Source organism: Pundamilia nyererei, unplaced genomic scaffold (genome assembly GCF_000239375.1).
Source record: "Pundamilia nyererei isolate P.nyererei 1_Seehausen unplaced genomic scaffold, PunNye1.0 scaffold00391, whole genome shotgun sequence".
Taxonomy (NCBI): domain Eukaryota; kingdom Metazoa; phylum Chordata; class Actinopteri; order Cichliformes; family Cichlidae; genus Pundamilia; species Pundamilia nyererei.
In genome coordinates, this window is record NW_005187792.1 from 1 (window position 1) to 19,431 (window position 19,431).

At 41.6% G+C, this 19,431-nt stretch overlaps 2 protein-coding genes across 2 annotated transcripts; both read left to right on the top strand.

Annotated features, from left to right (window-relative positions):
* Window positions 1-4,291: 4,291 nt before the first annotated feature.
* Window positions 4,292-10,139, top strand: LOC102205044 (N-acylethanolamine-hydrolyzing acid amidase). The gene is made up of 11 exons (XM_005752918.1): window positions 4,292-4,516; window positions 7,288-7,452; window positions 7,535-7,658; window positions 7,761-7,851; window positions 7,929-8,014; window positions 8,102-8,274; window positions 8,368-8,430; window positions 8,511-8,577; window positions 8,670-8,698; window positions 9,740-9,809; window positions 9,917-10,139. Exons 1-11 carry the CDS (start codon window positions 4,341-4,343, stop codon window positions 9,935-9,937), a joined length of 1,065 nt encoding a protein of 354 aa, XP_005752975.1. The 5' UTR covers window positions 4,292-4,340; the 3' UTR covers window positions 9,938-10,139.
* A 1,546-nt stretch (window positions 10,140-11,685) lies between these two features.
* arl8bb (ADP-ribosylation factor-like 8Bb) lies at window positions 11,686-18,488 on the top strand. Its single transcript, XM_005752919.2, has 7 exons — window positions 11,686-11,935; window positions 14,223-14,303; window positions 14,431-14,504; window positions 14,639-14,732; window positions 15,153-15,220; window positions 15,865-15,935; window positions 16,565-18,488. The coding sequence occupies exons 1-7, from the start codon at window positions 11,813-11,815 to the stop codon at window positions 16,612-16,614; spliced, it is 561 nt and encodes a 186-aa protein (XP_005752976.1). The 5' UTR covers window positions 11,686-11,812; the 3' UTR covers window positions 16,615-18,488.
* Window positions 18,489-19,431: the final 943 nt, after the last annotated feature.

Below are 19,431 nucleotides of genomic sequence, written 5' to 3' on the forward strand. Positions count from 1 at the left end.
CACAATGATTGCCTGAGCCTATTCTTGTTAAATGATGAAAAACTCAAAGGCACATTTGGGCAGTGGATCTGTGTGAAATCAGCAGCTTGCAAAACGAAATCAAAATGTGTGCTATTGATTCTAAAAATAGAAATCACAATAAAGTTCAACATTTACTAAAACCGGAGCCTCGGAGTTTGATGACAATCGATGATTCGATCTCATTGGCACTCCACCTAGCCCTATCAAAACTGGATCAACGCAACACCCACCTAAGAATGCTGTTCACTGATTTCATCTTAGCATTCAACACCATCATTGCCCAGCAGCTGATCGGCAAGCTGGACCTGTTCAGACTAAGGAACTCCACCTGCAACAGGATGCTGGACTTTCTTACTTTGTATGAAAACGTAATAAATTGGTATTAGTATGCAAAACCTGTGTTTGTCTGGCGCTAGAGCATTTTTTTTGTAAATTAGCATTTTCGTTCCCTTTTCACTGTGTGTATATTGTCCACTGCAGCAGCCTGATAGGGGTGAGAAGCCATTTCTGTTGACTTGGTTTTCTCCTGTTTTTCACTTAGAAGGTCAGGTAAGTCTTTCAGTTGGTTGTTTTGGGGTTTTTTTGGGTTTTTTTATAGGGAAGTTTATGGATGTTTAGGGGTTTGTTATTTTGGCATTGCTCACTGCCAATGTAAGTAAATGTCTGCATAGTGCTTTGAAAAGTACCGTAGTTTTCGGGTCATAAGCCGCTACTTTTTTTCCCACACTGTGAACACTGCGGCTTATACTGACGTGCGGCTAATGCATTTTTTTTTTTTTTCTCATGCGGGCAAAAATATTTTGCCTGGTAACAGTAGACCAATAAAACCTGGACCTGCATGCATCCACATTCCTCTCATTAAGCAGGCATTAAAATCAAAAGTTACAATTCCATGAACAGCGTAAACATGTCCAAAACCAGTCAAGCCTACAGTCATTTTACATGAGTGAAAATCTGTTAATAAAGGTGGGCGGATTGATCTGAGGTTGATCCCAACCTATAAGAATAATATGATCTTGATATAATATCCTTAAGCTGTTTGACAACATTCATTTGACAACATTCATTTCTGTACATTATAGTCTGGCTTTACCTCAGTCTGCTTGAGGCGGGCGGATCAATCGATTGATACCAATCAGTATCAATAGTGTTATCGGCAATATTGATCCTGCATTTACTTGGTATTGGATCAATAATTGGCAGAAAGATTGCACCAGCTGTGGACTCATAACCCCTTTTGTGAGTGATTATCTAACATGCCAACATATCCTGCTGCTTTGGGCACATCTGTGATATGAAGATCACACAGTGATGTGCTTAAACAGAGAAGACTGAAGCCCAAAAGTTATATTTTAGATCACATATTCTCTTCCAGATCTCTGCCACTTTTTGATTAGTGGTAAAAGTTTCAAGTTTATTTATTTATATAGTACTTTTAAAAACAACAGTTGTTGACCAAACTACTGTACAGTAAAATAGTCAAAGCAGAAGACATACCAAATAAAATAGAATATAGATTAAGAGAAAATAGAATCATGGAATGAACAATAGAAACAGAGTCATCTTGATTTAAAAGCCAGAGAATGAAAGTGAGTCTTTTGACATGTTTTGAAAGTCTCAAGTGTTGGAGAGGTCCTGATATGCAAGGGCAATGAGTACACTGCTGTGGCATAATAAACAGTTTCAACTTATAATAATAATAATATGATCTTGGTATAATATCCTTGAGTTGTTTGACAACATTTGTATGATGTGTATAACCACAGTCGATCCAGATATTGATATTATCAGTACCAGTGTTGGTATTAGTAGACTGATATACTTTGTTTGTATCCTCTAAGTTCAGTATGTGTACCACTGAACTGGGTCAAATACATAAAAAAAAGACTACCTCAAACATCTACTATGAAAAATGTTGAAACCTTTTTGTCTTGACTGCAGTGTTTTTATGGGTTTTTTATTATTATTATTTACAGCCTATATCACATTTAAACAACAGAAGCTGAATGAAAGTGTGTTAGTGACAGGCACATTTACAGTGGGGCAAAAAAGTATTTAGTCAGCCACCGATTGTGCAAGTTCCCCCACCTAAAATGATGACAGAGGTCAGTAATTTGCACCAGAGGTACACTTCAACTGTGAGAGACAGAATGTGAAAAAAAAAAATCCATGAATCCACATGGTAGGATTTGTAAAGAATTTATTCGTAAATCAGGGTGGAAAATAAGTATTTGGTCAATAACAAAAATACAACTCAATACTTTGTAACATAACCTTTGTTGGCAATAACAGAGGTCAAACGTTTACTATAGGTCTTTACCAGGTTTGCACACACAGTAGCTGGTATTTTGGCCCATTCCTCCATGCAGATCTTCTCGAGAGCAGTGATGTTTTGGGGCTGTCGCCGAGCAACACGGACTTTCAACTCCCGCCACAGATTTTCTATGGGGTTGAGGTCTGGAGACTGGCTAGGCCACTCCAGGACTTTCAAATGCTTCTTACGGAGCCACTCCTTTGTTGCCCGGGCGGTGTGTTTTGGATCATTGTCATGTTGGAAGACCCAGCCTCATTTCATCTTCAAAGTTCTCACTGATGGAAGGAGGTTTTGGCTCAAAATCTCACGATACATGGCCCCATTCATTCTGTCCTTAACACGGATCAGTCGTCCTGTCCCCTTGGCAGAAAAACAGCCCCATAGCATGATGTTTCCACCCCCATGCTTCACAGTAGGTATGGTGTTCTTGGGATGCAACTCAGTATTCTTCTTCCTCCAAACACGACGAGTTGAGTTTATACCAAAAAGTTCTACTTTGGTTTCATCTGACCACATGACATTCTCCCAATCCTCTGCTGTATCATCCATGTGCTCCCTGGCAAACTTCAGACGGGCCTGGACATGCACTGGCTTCAGCAGCGGAACACGTCTGGCACTGCGGGATTTGATTCCCTGCCGTTGTAGTGTGTTACTGATGGTGACCTTTGTTACTTTGGTCCCAGCTCTCTGCAGGTCATTCACCAGGTCCCCCGTGTGGTTCTGGGATCTTTGCTCACCGTTCTCATGATCATTTTGACCCCACGGGATGAGATCTTGCGTGGAGCCCCAGATCGAGGGAGATTATCAGTGGTCTTGTATGTCTTCCATTTTCTGATGATTGCTCCCACAGTTGATTTTTTCACACCAAGCTGCTTGCCTATTGTAGATTCACTCTTCCCAGTCTGGTGCAGGTCTACAATACTTTTCCTGGTGTCCTTCGAAAGCTCTTTGGTCTTGGCCATGGCGGAGTTTGGAGTCTGACTGTTTGAGGCTGTGGACAGGTGTCTTTTATACAGATGATGAGTTCAAACAGGTGCCATTCATACAGGTAACGAGTGGGGGACAGAAAAGCTTCTTACAGAAGACGTTACAGGTCTGTGAGAGCCAGAGATTTTCCTTGTTTGAGGTGACCAAATACTTATTTTCCACCCTGATTTACGAATAAATTCTTTACAAATCCTACCATGTGGATTCATGGATTTTTTTTTCACATTCTGTCTCTCACAGTTGAAGTGTACCTCTGGTGCAAATTACTGACCTCTGTCATCATTTTAAGTGGGGGAACTTGCACAATCGGTGGCTGACTAAATACTTTTTTGCCCCACTGTAAATTCCAGGTCTCCAAAAAACAACAACAGAGTTTCGAAATACACAAAAAGCTAAAAGGAGTGTTTCTGTTCCTGTTTTTGCTTATGAGACTATATATAGATGACATTTACTGCTGAATGAAATGGCTACGTAGGAGTTTAAATTGGTTTATCCACTCAAAATCTGGGACAAGCTGGAATCTCAGTGACCTTGACATTAAGGTCAGGGCAGAAGTCAAATTTTCTGAAGATCTTGTGAATGTGATTACTCCAGAAGGGGATCACTTAGGATTCACAAAATGATACCACAGATGGAGTTTGAATCCTGCTGACATCCACGTCAAGGTCAGAGGTCAGCTTACTGAAAATCAACCAAATCACCACTGGGTTTACTTTTACTGTCTTCCTGTTTCTAGCTGGTTAGAATGGTAACTGCGGATGAGAGAACATTATTATTAGTAGTAGTAGAAGTAGTTGGAGGAGAAGGAGCAGTACTTAATGTATGCTAGTTGTCCATTGACGTTCCAATATTGTGATCAAGTTCAACGCCTTCGTTTTGCGGAAGCGCTGCTCAGTTTGCATGAGTAAGTTCGCCGTTTCTTCCTTTTATTGTGAAAAGCTTGAAGCGGAAATGTCGTCGTTATCGTTGCCCGCCAGAGGCAGAGGAGTCGGCTGTCTCCGGTGCAGACGATCGAAAGATGGAGCGGACAACGTTGCTGCTGCTGCTGCTCGGACTCGCAGGGTCGTGCCGGGCACAGTTTGCTCCACCCACGGTGAACATCAGTCTGGATGACGATCCAGCAGTGCGATGGATGCCTCTTGCGAAAGTCTTCGACATAGACTACGTGAATAAAGCTGCTGTAGAGGTCATTGAGTAAGTTTACCAGAAAGTATGCAACAAAAAAGTGCCACTTGCGAACTTTATCTTCGAAGTGGGTTTCGGGGGGGTTGCTGGGGTTTGAAGGGTTACTTACAAAATCCGTGGTCTTAAATGTGGTTGGTGACGTATTGCGTTAGGTTGCGCAAAGCGATTAACATGTTTAAAGTACTCGGTAATTCTACATCATTGTTTGCTTGATCTTGTGTAACGATGCGATTTAAAAGTGATCTTCACATAATATTGCTACCGGAAGAAAGTCGCTCTCATGAGGTCCTCCTGGCAGATTTTCTGAAGTTTTTCTTGACCTTTTGTTTGCGACAGTACTATTTTTTTTATTTAGGTTGTGCAATCAAAAAGTGGTTGCCGTGTGATTCACACGGGAAGCATAGGCAGTCAAAACAATAACTGCCTATGCCTCCAAGCAGTTATTGTTTTAACTGACATCAACCTCATTGGCAGGAGAACCAGACACAAGGCTTACAAGAAAAACTGGGTTTCTACACGCGGTTTTACCAACGTTTAAATTCTGTGAAATGTTAAGAATGCATGTCAGTTTTAAAAGTTGCCACATTATGTCTTAATTAAACCTGGGATCTGTTTAACATGAATGACTGGGTGGCCGATAACACTGATGTTATAGAGTGTTACCAGAGTAAAAGGGCAGAGCAGCTAGTTGTTACTGTTTTATTACTTTATCTGTCGAGCACACACCTGTAAATCTATGACTGGATGTTGTGAAAGGCAGTTTTATTCAAAGGGGGGAAGTGGGAGTCCCTTTTACATGAGGTGTCTTCAAGGCTGTGATTGCTCTCACAAACACGTTCACACTTACAAGTAAAGATCTGCTAGTATACTTGTCACCCATCAACTGTCAGCGCCTGCAGCACCTCTGTTTTCCTGATAGTTTGAAATTCAAAATTGAAATTCAAGCAGCAAGAATCCAGTTAAACTAGAAACTGCTTTTCAATTTTAGTATCATGGTCCTTTGAATGTCCTTGGATTTGTGTTGATTCTTTTTGGTTTCACTGCTGCTTTAGTGCTCTTAGCTTTTGATAGTTGTCAGGAGTTTTTTGGTTTATGTTTTGTTTTCATCATCATTCTGTTCATTTGGATTTTGGTTCTTGTTGCATTTAGAGGTCTAGTTAATGTTTAAGTCAGATTCTTGGTAATGTAAGAAGATTAGAATTTTACGGCTCTGGTCTGGTGACATTACTATCTTCCTGGGTGTGTGTTTTGCTTTATGTCTTATTTAAGTTTTGGTTTCTGTCACGTTTTTTTGTTCCTCCTTCTGTCTGATCTTTCTGTTAGTGATATATTAACATGTTCAGTGTGAACCCTTTCATTTTGTGGGCTGTTTCCTGTTCTGCTTTGACTTTGGCTTTCTCTCGAGCCATGTTTCGGTGTTATTTCCCGTTTGTCCAGTTGTGGTTGTTACTTTCGCCTGTGTCTCCTTCAGCTTGTGTTTATCAGCCCCGGTCAGCCCTCTGGTTTTGAAAACATTTTGTTGTGTCCTTTGTGGACTCTATTATCAGCTATTATCTACAGTGGTCCTGAGAGATCAAATGTACTGCAGCTTAAGAAAACACCAGCAAATAGAAAAAGGCTGTAGAAGAACAAAACACAGTGGAAGTTGAATACGACACAAAAATGTCTCAAAAGCTCACAAAAATAAATGAATACAAAAAGAAAAGTTCACAAAAAAATGTAACTTTTTGTGCGTTTGTTTTCTTCTGTTGTATTTATTTCACTTTTGTTGTGTTCTGTTTTGTCTCCATAAACCTCTATTGCGTTTTATTCAGCTTTCACTGTGTTTTTTTGCTTTTGCGGCATTTTTCTGTTGCCTGGTGTTTCTTTAATTTACAGTATGTTTGACCCCTTAGGACCACTGTACCCAAGTGTACCCCAGCATTTGGGCATTTTAACTTAATCGTGATTTTCATACATAATACAGACTTTAATAGAGTAAACTGTAAAATTGAATTTTGTAGTCTGCTTACTACCTGTTTTTGGGGGGGTTGGATTCTTAATACTTAGCTCTAACATATAACGGTTTCCAGTGAAAATCGAAAACTTTATTGATTCGTTGACTTTATTGACTTTATCGGACTCGTGTCTCCTTCATTTGCCTGTGATCTAAAAATAGCAGCAGCCCTGCGTTCCACAGGCGTATGAGAAAATTAACTTGAAGGGGAGGACAGACAAAATGTAATCATAATGGCTTTTGATTTCCTTACGCCACACCACTTTAAGCTACATGTAGTCGGTGTATTAGAAAGTGGAAGATACTGATGGGAGCAGTGCCTAAGCTAAGCAATGCACTGTAGTGCATGTATGTAGGGAACCACTGTTAGCCACTTAAACACAGGCTGCCTGAAAAACGCCAAGGCAGTCAGTCCAGTGCATTGCAGGCACTACACACAACTAGCTCTACAGCAGAAAAGCAGAGTATCTTCAGAGATTGACACCATCAAACTCACACTATGTTGCTTTGAGACACCAAAACACAAAGAGCATTGAGCCTCACAAAGGATTATTTTATGTACAGTGTTTTTTTTATTGTGTTTTTGTTGCTTTTCCCCATCCATTGTTTGAGTAGTTGCAAAGGACAACTCACTGAAACCCTCACAGCACAGATTAAACTTAACCTCCTCTCTCATTGCTTTATCTTATTTCTGCCTTTGCTGTGTTGTCATGTTTATCTTCCACTACATCTCTGCTGACAGGGATTGCAGACCAACATGCTAAATTTGCTTTCTTTGCTCCAGTTCCACGATTCCAAAATGGTTGCATCATGCAGTCAAACCTATTGTGATGGCCCTGGAAAAGTACGTTCCTCAGCCATATGCGGGGGAGATCCGCGGCCTGGCCTCACACTTGGGAGGAACGCTGTCCGACGTCATCCTGCTCAACTTTGCCTATGAAGTATCTGCGTATGTGTGATTTTTAAATCCACCTAGACATTTGTAGTGAAGCCCCACAGTGAGCACACTAAACAACTTCATCCACTTCCAGATTCTGCACAAGCATCGTGGCTCAGGACACAAAGGGGCACGTGTACCACGGCAGGAACCTCGATTACCCGCATCCTGTTCTGAAGAATCTGACTTTTAACGCAGTCTTCCTCAAGAATGGAAAGGTACATCATGCATTAGCAGGTGCACAGCTAAAGTAATTACGTAGCAACTTTAATTTTTCAGACATTAAATCCAGTTTGTGTTTTATTGACACACCATTTCAGGAGGTATACCGTGGAACTTCGTTTGCGGGCTATGTCGGGCTATGGACGGGACAAAGCCCTAACAAGTTTACTGTCTCAGGTGACCAGCGAGGTAAGACCACACATGGCTGTGGAAAAGGTAGCATCTTCATTTTTCTTCTTGTCTCCAAGCTTGTTTTTTTTCCTAAGGAACTGAACACTGGTATAACTGGTGGAAGAACATCGTGTCTGCTTTCCTGTATAAGAGATCCCCCGTTAGTTGGCTGGTGAGGGAGGTGAGAAAAGTTAGTGTAGGGAAAAAGAAAAAAAAAAAAAAGTTGACAATATGCGGAAGTGAAAGTATTCTTTGTGTGGCCTGACAGACACTGGAGGAAGCAGAGGACTTTCAGGATGCAGTCATGCGTCTTTCAAAAGTCCCCATCATCACTGGGGTGTATTACATAGTCGGCGGGGTGCGAGCCGGGGAAGGGGTCGTGATCACCAGAGATCGAGAGGGCCCTGCTGATATCTGGCCTCTGGAAACTGCAAAGGGAGGGTAGGTGAAAAAAAAAAGATCTGAGGAGGAGGATGGAAAATGATTGTATCGCTCAGGAAGCATTTCAATGTGTGTTTTGGGGATTGCTTTCAGATGGTTCAGAGTGGAGACAAACTTTGACCACTGGCTTCCTCCTCCTGCTAAAGATCATCGGAGGTGAGTCATGTCTCATGATGAGCAGGCTTGCTGTGTTGCTGCTGCTGTTATTACACCGCTGCTGTGTGCTCATTTCTTAGAGAAGCGGCTAACAAAGCTCTAAATGCTACTGGCCAGGCGCACATCAATATGAATACACTCTATCAGGTAAGTCAATTAACCTCAACCTTGGTTCACGAAGTCACACTTCTGGTAATTGGAGACGATGTATGGGCTTATAACTCTGTCTCTTCCTCCAGGTTTTGTCCCTGAATCCAGTGTGTAATGGGTAAGAAGGACGTTATTCCTGTTTGATGCCCTTATTTGTCCTCCAGCAACTCTATAAATGCTGGTGTTGCTTAGATGGGATAGTTCACTTAGTGTGTTCATCACATACTTCAGCAGTTATGTCAGTGGGCCCTTCGTTGACATGTAGCACATACACTGTATTGCCAAACGAATTCGATCACCCATCCAAATGATTGAGTTCAGGTGTTCCAATCACGTCCATGGTCACAGGTGTATAAAATCAAACACCTAGACATGGAGGCCGCTTCTACAAACATTTGTGAAAGAATGGCTCCCTCTCAGGAGCTCAGTGAATCCCAGTGTGGTACTGTGATAGGATGCCAGCTGTGCAACAAGTCCAGACGTGAAATTTCCTCAGAATTCAAAATTCCACAGTCAACTGTTAGTGGTATTATTAACAGTGTGTAAATGATTGGGAACGACGGCAGCTCAGCCATGAAGTGATAGGCCACGCACTGTTGGGATTGTGGGATCGTTGTTTAGAAGTTGGGCTCAACTCTTTACTTCCAGTGAAAGGAACTCTTCATGCTCCAACATACCAAGAGATTTTGGATGATTCCATACGCCCAACTTTGAGGGGACAGTTTGGGGATGGCTCCTTCCTGTTACAACATGACTGTGCACCAGCACACAAAACAATGTCCATGAAGACACCGATGAGCGAGTTTTGTGTGGGAGATCTTAACTGGCCTGCACAGAGTCCCGACCAAATCTGATAGGACACCTTTGGGTTGAATGAGAGTGGAGAGTGCGAGCCAGGCCTTCTCATCCAACATCAATGTCTGACTTCACTGACATCACATTAAACCCTATGGATTAAGAATGGGATGTCACTCAAATTCATATGTGTGTTAAAGCAGAAGAGTGAATACTTTTGACAGTATAGTGTAGGGAGTAGATTACAGAGAAACAATAGCTGAATGAATATCTTGATGTCTATTTTTCTGCTTTTTAAAAAATAAAACCTCACGCAATGAATCGCATTAAATAGTGACCGCCCTCTGTCTTAATATCCTCCCAGAATTACTGTTTACACGACAGTGATGAGCGCAGCAGCCCCTGAGAAGTACATCACACTCCTTAGGCTGCAGGTAATTCAGTTTACACCTTAAACATTTATGCTCAATGAGGCGGTGATAATGTCAATGAAAAAAACCCAAAAACATTTACTCACTTGTCTCTTCAAATCTTTTTCAAGGACTGCAACAAGACAGACTGAGCTGACAGAGGTGGAGAAGTAAAAGACGCAGACTCCTTTTTTTTGCGGCAGGCGGCGATCTTCACGACTACTTGGAGGCTGCGCGATGCACCTGAAATATTCAATGACACTGTGCTAATGCCTTTAATAAAATAACATTTGCTGTGATTGTTTTTGCCATTTTATGCACCTTATCTTCCAATAAAACGTGGCTTTATTTTAATTATTGTCCTTACTTTATAAGCATGACGAGAAGGACGCCCTGCCGGTTTCACGTCGTTAACTGCCAAGTGCAACAGATCATGCGATGCAATGCGCTCATGTTGTTTGCATGTTGTTTGTTATTTATATGAAAACCATGCACGCACACTCAAACCCTATTAGTTTGTGTTTCTAATGTGTCTATTCAGAAGTGGCGGTGTACAGTTTTAGCTATCAGTTTATTGGTGTCCAGAACATTTGGTCCTCTATTATAACCAGATCAAAGAATGGAAGGTGAAGAGAAATGCTTTTCTAGTCTTGTTTTTTGTGCTGATCTATCACCGCATAATGTGTAAAATGTACCTGCAGGGCGCACTTTGAAGTGCACATGTTCATGTTCGTTACTAAAATTAACATTACCGCGCTAGCGAGAGGTTGCGGGTGGAAAAATCAGAGTCAGCTTTCATGTTTTGGTGACCCAAAACATACTAAAACCCTGGTGCCAGCTGGAGGAAAGACGCCTATGCTCTAACCTTTATTCCAGAGAGTTGATCAAGATCTGCTAAATCCTGAGATAAGACACGCGAAAAATGATAACTTCTGCATTTCCAAATAGCGCAATAGTGAGTCATCTGGCACACAACAAGCAAATTCACATATTTCTAAGTTAAAAAAGGTGAGCCCAGCAGGCTTAAACGTGTGAGGAAACACACGCATGAGTGGAGGACGAAAGAGTGCGATCACAGGCACACACATTTGTTTATTAAAATCAGACGGAGAGGAGACTGTGGAAAGGCTGGGAACAGAACTGGGCTTGCTAGATTATAGTGAGACAACTGCATTCAACGATGAGGTAGGAGAGAAAAGAGGATACGACGGATGCCAAGCTCATTTTATGTCACCGGCCACATACAGCCCACTTTGAAACCCCCCTTTCTGTCAGTGTAAAGAAGTTTAACTACTCATTTAATTGATGGGATATCGTCTTTTTTTTTATAATATAAAAAGTGTAATTTCAGCAGTACGTCTTACTTTTTATTGCACGATAAAGATGTGCCTCTGTAGTAGATGAAAGAAATCTGTCAGCGTGGTTCTTTGAGCTTAAATGTAAGAAGTACATTTTAAAATACAGAAATTAATTATTTTGGTTTAGTATGAATGCTCACGGGGAGGTCTTTATTGATAGGAAAAGCTGTAAGCCCTGTGAAAGTACAGTTAAAATTTAAAAAAAATTATGTCCTCCTTCATGATGATGTTATTTGAGTCTTTGCTGGGCTGATTTTGCCCCCTGGGCCCTCTGTTGTATGATACAGTCATAATGAGTAAGGCTGAACACTGGGGAAAGTAATGTTTTCGTAACTACTGTCAGGTGTCATAAACAACAGAGCACGCGCATGTTAGTCACAGGAACTTTGACTGTGACATGATACAAGGAAAGAGTAGCAGGAGTAAAGATCATACCGGAGCAGGAAGTGCATCACTGTGCACCAGACCTGACAGCCTGGACAGGGTTTCTCCAGGAGATGGCAGTAGTGCACCACATAAGGTACCATTAAAACCCCTCAGAAGAAGAAGAGAATCACTTCTCCTGTCGACAGGATCACATGACAAAGCAGCTAGCTGCTTCCTGTGAACGCCGCTTCCCAATTTCCATCCTGACGGCCGCATAGACTTGCGACTACAGTTTCATACGAGATGCTAGCCCTTATAAACAGGCTCTTGGACTGGTTCAGGTCCCTCTTTTGGAAAGAAGAGATGGAGCTTACTTTAGTGGGACTTCAGTACTCCGGAAAAACCACATTCGTCAATGTGATAGCGGTAAGCAGCTGACGATTGCGAAGTCGCACAGTCACAGTGCGGGCCCAGGCTGTTACCTTATATAGGTCGCAGAAGGAGGTTTCAGTACGTGCTGTGTATAACTTTAACTTGTCTGCATTTCTACACCGTAACTTCTAAAGACAATGCGACATGGCTGCTTAGCCGGGTCGCAAAGCTACAAGTGTACCGCAGTAGCTGCAGCATTAGCTGCGGTACTCCCTGTCGTTGTTTTGCTAGCTGCGGTGACGAACTTGGTTGGTATGATATGCGCTTACGTGTGAAACGGTCATGTGAACGGAGCCGTCAGTGCTTTCGTTGCTGCCAATGTGTCAACACAAGCGGTATGTCGACAACACGGGCTGTTATTTGGTTTTGAACACAGTCTGCCTCGTCATGTTGCTAGCAGGGTGTACCGGGGACGACGACACTTGAGTAATCATGGCTGCAGGCTGCCAGCTGCGAATACTTGCATAGTCTGTCATCAAAATATTTCCTAATCTTTCAAAGTGACATCCTCTAAGCTAACAAGAGCAGTCCTCCCACTTCCTTTCGTTTGAGTTGTATTTTTATGGCTTGTTGTCATGCAGCAGGCAGCGTGGACGCTATAAAAGTTAACCCCTCACTTTGTTGTTGTGTCTGACAGTCACAGTGACAGCTGTGGGCGGATGTGAGGTTAGTGATGATTCCACGTTTGATTGTGTCATTTTAAGGTCTCGAGCCATTTTCCCTCACACATTGATTGCATACATGACAGTTTAGACCTTTTTTGCATATGTAAATCTGTTGACCTCTTATACATTTTCCTCGCATCTTTCTAAACGTACAAAGTTCTCACTGCTGAGTCATGACCTCAGTCGATGTAAGACTGTGTTGTACTGACCAAAACAGTTTCCCATTTAGAATTAAGGTATTTGGTGCTTTAAACCTGTGGAATGTGTGATCACGGTGCAAAGGTTAGTATCAGAAAGCGTGGTTATTACAGGAGGTATGTGAGCAGTTTACACATTTTTGTTGTTTTGGTTCTCTGTTCCTGCATGTTTAGTTTGAAATAATAAAGTACATCCAAGTGCCACGTCATAGTGTGTCAGAGTTGAGGGCTTCAAAAGTATTTGGATTCTTGGATATTAAGTTAAAAGTGGCCAGACTAAAGATGTGAATATACATAAACAAAGGATAATCAAAAGTCTGTCAAAGGTTGGTTGTTGGGCATGATCACCAGGTCAGGTGATCACATCTTGTGGCTGCATGGGACAAGAATGCTCTTCAGGATGTAGACTACATAAAATGTTTTTTTTCTTTGTCAGTGGGTGAGACAAATCTTTGAGATCAGAACCTCATGGGACTCAGTACAGAATGCAACCTCATGCTAAGCATTCAGAAACACACAGATTGGGTAAAGCTGTGAAACAAAGTACATTGAAAGGCAAGTGTGAAGAAAGTGGGAGACCTTGAAAGCCAAAGCATACCCACCCCTCATTTGGCAAGCCTGATGGTGCTGTTATGGTTGCCTGGGGAACTGGCACACTGGCATTTATTGATGATTTCTCTGCTGTCAGAAGCAGCAGTGTTAATGTAGAAGCTTATAGGAGGATTTTTGTGTTTTTTAGATCCCACCAGTTCCACTGGACCTCTATTCATAATTAAATGTAAAGAGGTGCAATATCCATGCCTGGCTGAGTCACACCTGATCTCGATGACTGGCCAAAGAGCAGAGTAAAGAGAGACCTTGTAGCAACCCAAAGCTGTTAGCTGCAGTGAAGGCCTGGGAGAATCACCAGGGAAGATGCAAGCAGTGTGCTTGTGTCTGTGGGTTCAGATACTGGCTGCAGTAAAGTTTGTCTTCATGTGAATGTGTCCAATTTTTTTTAATTTTTTTAACCTTTAGACCATTTCCATCCAATTTCGTTTTCCAGTGATGCAAACCCACTCCAATTACAGCTGACACCTCATGACTTTATTCTTTATCCATTATTGTATTTCATATTGATTGAGCTGAAACAAAACACGAAGCAGTCCGATTACTTGTGATGTGAACTTTGTGCTGACACATAGATGGCACCATCTTATGATTCATGTAGTTAAAATGGCAAATGCTCAAATTCAGCTACAAGAAAATAACCCTTGTAATTCAATTATTTCCTAATTTAATCGTGCACAGAAGTGACTAGTGTGCACAGTGTTTTTCATGTGGCTTTTAGATCAGATTAAAGCATGCTGACTTCAAAAAGGAAGCATGCAGTCTTGACTAATATGAGATTGTCCTTTGTCTGCTATTTGTCTCGTGCAGTCAGGACAGTTCAGTGAAGACATGATCCCCACAGTTGGTTTCAACATGCGGAAGGTTACTAAAGGCAACGTGACAATAAAGGTAAGCTAGCAAAAATGGGTATGCAGCTGGTTGCTAAGTAAAAATGTAAATGGGACTATTTACAATGTTTACAGATAAAATGGTGTGTGTGTCGTTTCTGACTCAATTTTGTGCTTTCTTGCGTCAGATATGGGACATAGGTGGACAGCCCCGCTTCAGAAGCATGTGGGAGCGCTACTGTAGAGGAGTCAATGCTATTGTGTAAGTGTGTTGCCAAAAAGGTACAACATGTTCCCTTTGTGGCTGCATGAAAAATGTAGCAAATTGCACATTAATATTCAGAAATGCCTTGTTTCAGTGAGCTCTATAATTTGATTATCTCTCCCCATCCTTAGTTACATGGTGGACGCAGCAGACCGAGAGAAGATAGAAGCTTCCAGAAATGAACTGCACAACCTTTTAGACAAACCACAGCTACAAGGAATTCCAGTAAGAGACCTCTTGTTAATTTTTTTTTTTTTTTTTTTTTAAAAACACCAGAAGCTTGTGGTGTTACAGCAAGCACTCGATGATCAGGATCCAGTGACAGTCACAAGCAGTCATTAAAGTCATAGTTAGCAATTGCAGAAAGCCATTAGATGCAGTGACTCAGGCTTGATGATGTTACACTTGTTGGTAATATGAAACAGAGCTTGAATTATGGATGTATTTTTATTTATTTTTTCATTGAGTTGACGGAGTGCAATTTGATGAATCCATAAGATTTCCTGCTTCCTCGACTCAACACTTCACGCAGGCAGTTTATTTTGCCTTAACAGTAAAGATTGTGTGATGGTTGAGGCATGTGAAGAGAGTGATGCTGATACATTGCTGCATTAGGTATTGATCAGCCCTGTCTTTCTTTTCCAGGTGCTAGTCCTTGGTAACAAACGAGACCTACCCAATGCACTTGATGAGAAGCAGCTTATTGAAAAAATGTAAGAAATGAACTCCTGCCAAATGTTCTGTTAGTGGTGTTGTTACATAATAAGTGTCTACTTGACCAGTGTTTGATGATTCCTAATAACCCCATGGACTTTTTCTAAGATGAACATGAAGTACAAGTTTGAAAATTGAGGCCACTGCATTCTTTCTGATAGCCAGCAGGGGTCCTTGTTTGCAAAAATATATCATGTACAGAGGTCCATGAGAACATTTCCATACTCCTCAATTGCTGTGACCTGAGTAAACAATTTTCTTATGAGTTTATGATCCCCTCACTAGTTTCATAAAAAAAATTCAATCCACTTTCATGTAAAATTTGTAATTTACGGTCACAATTATTAATTTGTATGATAAAGTAGGGTGTGCTTTAGGGCGGGGCTTCACACTGTACATGCGTACAGTGTGCTTGGGTTCTCAGTCAGATCTACCTCTTGCTCATCATGGTTCAAGAAACCAAACCAGGTCGATTCTTGAAAACTGGACTTGAGAAGTTGATGGGTAACATTGCAGTTTATACAGTCTATGGGATTTTTTTGCGAATGTCAATCTGTAAGATAAGCTAGTGACTGATGCGGTGGTCACGTGTCCATGGACTACTACCATTTGAATTTCACATTTCTCACTTTCCTCATTACAGGAATCTATCTGCCATTCAGGACCGAGAGATCTGCTGCTACTCTGTGTCCTGCAAAGAGAAAGACAACATAGGTAAGTATCTGAGGATTTGTGGAAGTCATGAAATGATCATTCAGGGGTTTAAAAGAACTTGAATCAACTTAACCTTCATTTTCAGTCTCAGGTTAATGTCAGGCATTGTTGGCAGTGCTGTGACTATTCTGTTGAAAATGACGTTATCTTGGCATTATCTTTAATGCAGCATAACTGAAATGAAGCTCGGTATACACGGGATGTAGGCATTTAAAGGGATGTAAAGTATTTAGTCTGTTGATATGGATTATGATTTGTTCTCATATTCTAACCAGGTATTATTCTAGATGATAGAGAGGCATAGCATGCAGAACTACTCTTTATAGTTGTCAGTTAGGTCCTCTTTCAGCCTTCAGGGTGGATTTGGTTGATATCTTGTGGTTTCCTTTTGTCTGTCATGCTGATTAAAGTGCTGTGCAGAAGACAGCTTAAACAGCAAAACAATCTGATGTAGAAGGGATGAACACATGCATAAAGGAATAGCATTTATGATACAAAGAAATTAATAAAGTGAGCAGACCAAGAAATCCATTGTGGCCCTCATCAGTTTAAGTGTACTGCCTAATGCTTCACAGATAGTGTTTGCTTGGGTGTTAAAGATCTGTTGACTGTTCCTCCTCCACCCGCAGATATCACACTGCAGTGGCTCATCCAGCATTCAAAGTCACGAAGAAGCTGAAAGTAAAGCCCCGCCCTCCTCTCCCTCCCGGTCGCAGCTCTGGCCTCAGCCCCACTTTACGGTCATGGGTCCTTGACAGTCAATCCCTTCCACTGCCTCTGTGACGTATTCCAGCTCTCTCCGCTCACTACTGTCGCCACGCGCACCATCCACTACACTACCATAGATGTGTAGCCTCCCCCTGTACAGCACTACCACCACCCCAAAACCACCTGGAGTCTTGAAAAGTTGTCTCACTACTGTGCTAGCAGGTGGATTGTTCATACCCATCATGCCTTATCGCTCATCATTACAGACATGATGTGGGTCTGTGTACATCATGGAGTTTTTCTTTTAAATGTTGCAGTATACTGTTCCCCAGCTACATTAGGATGGAGCTCCTCTAATCCCACAATCAAACATGTGCTCTGTTGCCTGTCAACATTTGGTGTTTACGTGACATTGTGCGATTGTAGTTTTTAAACAGTTATTTGCCAAATGGTGATGATGATGATGGTCACTTGTGCTAAATGCCTTCAATTCCTGATAATCTCTTTAGCAATGTAGCCTGCGTTTTTATTTGCTGGTGTATGGAAGCACTGTTCTAATAAATGACTTGAATCAAAGTTTACACGTAACATAACGATCAATAGAAGGTAAGACTTTAAGTGGCGGCTGCGTCTGGGGCAACAATCCTGAGCAAAGTTTTAAGTGCCTTCAGCTGAGAGCGTTCCCGATCAGACAGTTATTGCCCAACGCACTTTTTGAAGCCTCTATTATAAACAAACACTCAGTACAGACACAGCAGAAATCCCTTGATTACACTTAACGCCGCCTCTCGACAATCTCATTCTGTTTTGTAATCGCACAAACGCATTACGACGTCTGAGAAAAAGGCAGTGCCGGGCTAACGCTGAGGATGAAGTAATGAATGAGTGACGAGCGAGTGAGACAATGTTACATGTTTGGTTGCTGGGTACTTTGAAGCCTGCAGGCTGTGAATGCTAATGTAGCTTTTTGAAGCGTAACTTTTGCTTGCAGTTCTCAGGTCGTTCTCAGTCTGAGCGCAGCGTGGGCGTGCCCGAGTCTGTGTGTCCATAATCTTCTTGTTTGAGTTGGATAAGTGGAAGGCAGTGTTAGCTGTGATGATGGAGCACACTGAGAACAGAGGGCAGTCCATGAGTTCAGAGTGTTGAATGCTTGATGTCGTCCATTCTTTGCGATACTCTTATCCGAGTCCTGATGTCTGATTTTCTTTTTTCTTGCTCTTGTGAAAGCCTTAGCAGTCCAAGGACAGTACTGTGTCCTCAGAAAACGACATATTGATTGACGAGCAGTGTCCTTGCAGCGAAAAGACAATGACCCCCCACCCCCCGGTTAAAGAAAACAAAAAGTATGAGCACTGTATACTATTAATCCACCCCCTGCTTGGCCAGTACATCACTATGAAATGTCTTTTTCTTCTGGTTTTCTATGCCCCCCTCCCCCCAGTTTAAAGTGACCTATTCCTTCTGCTCCCATATTTGTATGTAGGCCTGCTCGGCTCGTGTATTTCACTGCAATACCGTCGACAAGTCCATCACGCTCCGTCGTCTCACATTGTTTTTCAGCGTCTGTTGGAAATCGTCGTAATCATAGATGTCGATTGTTGGGACCACAGCAGCGGTGAGGGGCTGTATAATCTGGTGACTGTATGGGAAATTTGGGGAAAGCTTTTGTTAACTGTGTAATAATCTAGCCTATTTGCAATTTGTATGTGCATGTGCTCAACTTATTCACATTCAACTGCAGACTTTGTAAATAAGAAGTTGGCGTTTTTATTCCAACAAATGCTCTGTAGATGTCATGCATTCTTTCCCTGTGATTGCTAATAAATTTGTTTTTATTTTTAAGGATTTCAAGTGTGGCATCACTTATTTTGTGCGTGTGTGTGGATTGTTTATAAATGTTTTGCCACTAGATGGAAGCAGAGGACTTTGCAAAGCTGGAGGTTTAGTGTTTCTTAAACACTCCTAGGTTTGTCAGAGGGTTTGTTCTGCTGCATTGTGCCGCGGCTTTCCTCTGCCCTGGGACTCTGGAGTAAACTCTTAACTCAAAGGTTATTTCTTTGAGTCGTCCATAGCACTGGAAATATATATTTATTATTGGCAGACATTTAGAATGAGACAAAGTGTATGTGATCACAATAATCATGCCATGTTTTTCATCTTTCATTCAGTTAAATTTGATTTTATTTACATAGCACTAAATCACAACAACAGTCACCTCAAAGATCTTTATATATTAAGGTAGAGACCCTACAGTAATAGAGAGGAAACCCCAACAATCAGCTGTCCCCAATGAGCAAGCACTTGGTGATGGTGAGAAGGAAAAACTCCCTTTTAATAGGAAGGAACCTCCAGCAGAACCAGGCTCAGGGAGGAGTGACCATCTGCCATCTGGCTGAAGGAGAGGAGACCCTGTGGAAGAGAGCAAGACATTAGATTTAATCATTAGTCATTATTAGAGTGGTGTATAAACATACAGTGAGTTTAGAAGAAACACTCTGGGCTGGTGGCTTCCCATGATGCACTAAATATAAGTTTTATCAAAACAAAGTTTTAAGCGTAATCTTAAAAGTAGAGAAGATTTGGGAACTGGTTTCACAGAAGAGAGGCTCCTATATAAAAACAAAATAAAACTCGATCCCCCTAATGTACAAAAGAAAAACTTTGTGCTACGTTTGTGGATATATTGTTTTACCGCTATTGTGTAATAGAAGATTAGCACCTCTGTGTTTCTTGGCAGCAAATTAACTATTATGCAAAGAAATGTAACACCCATAACGTTAAGGCAAAT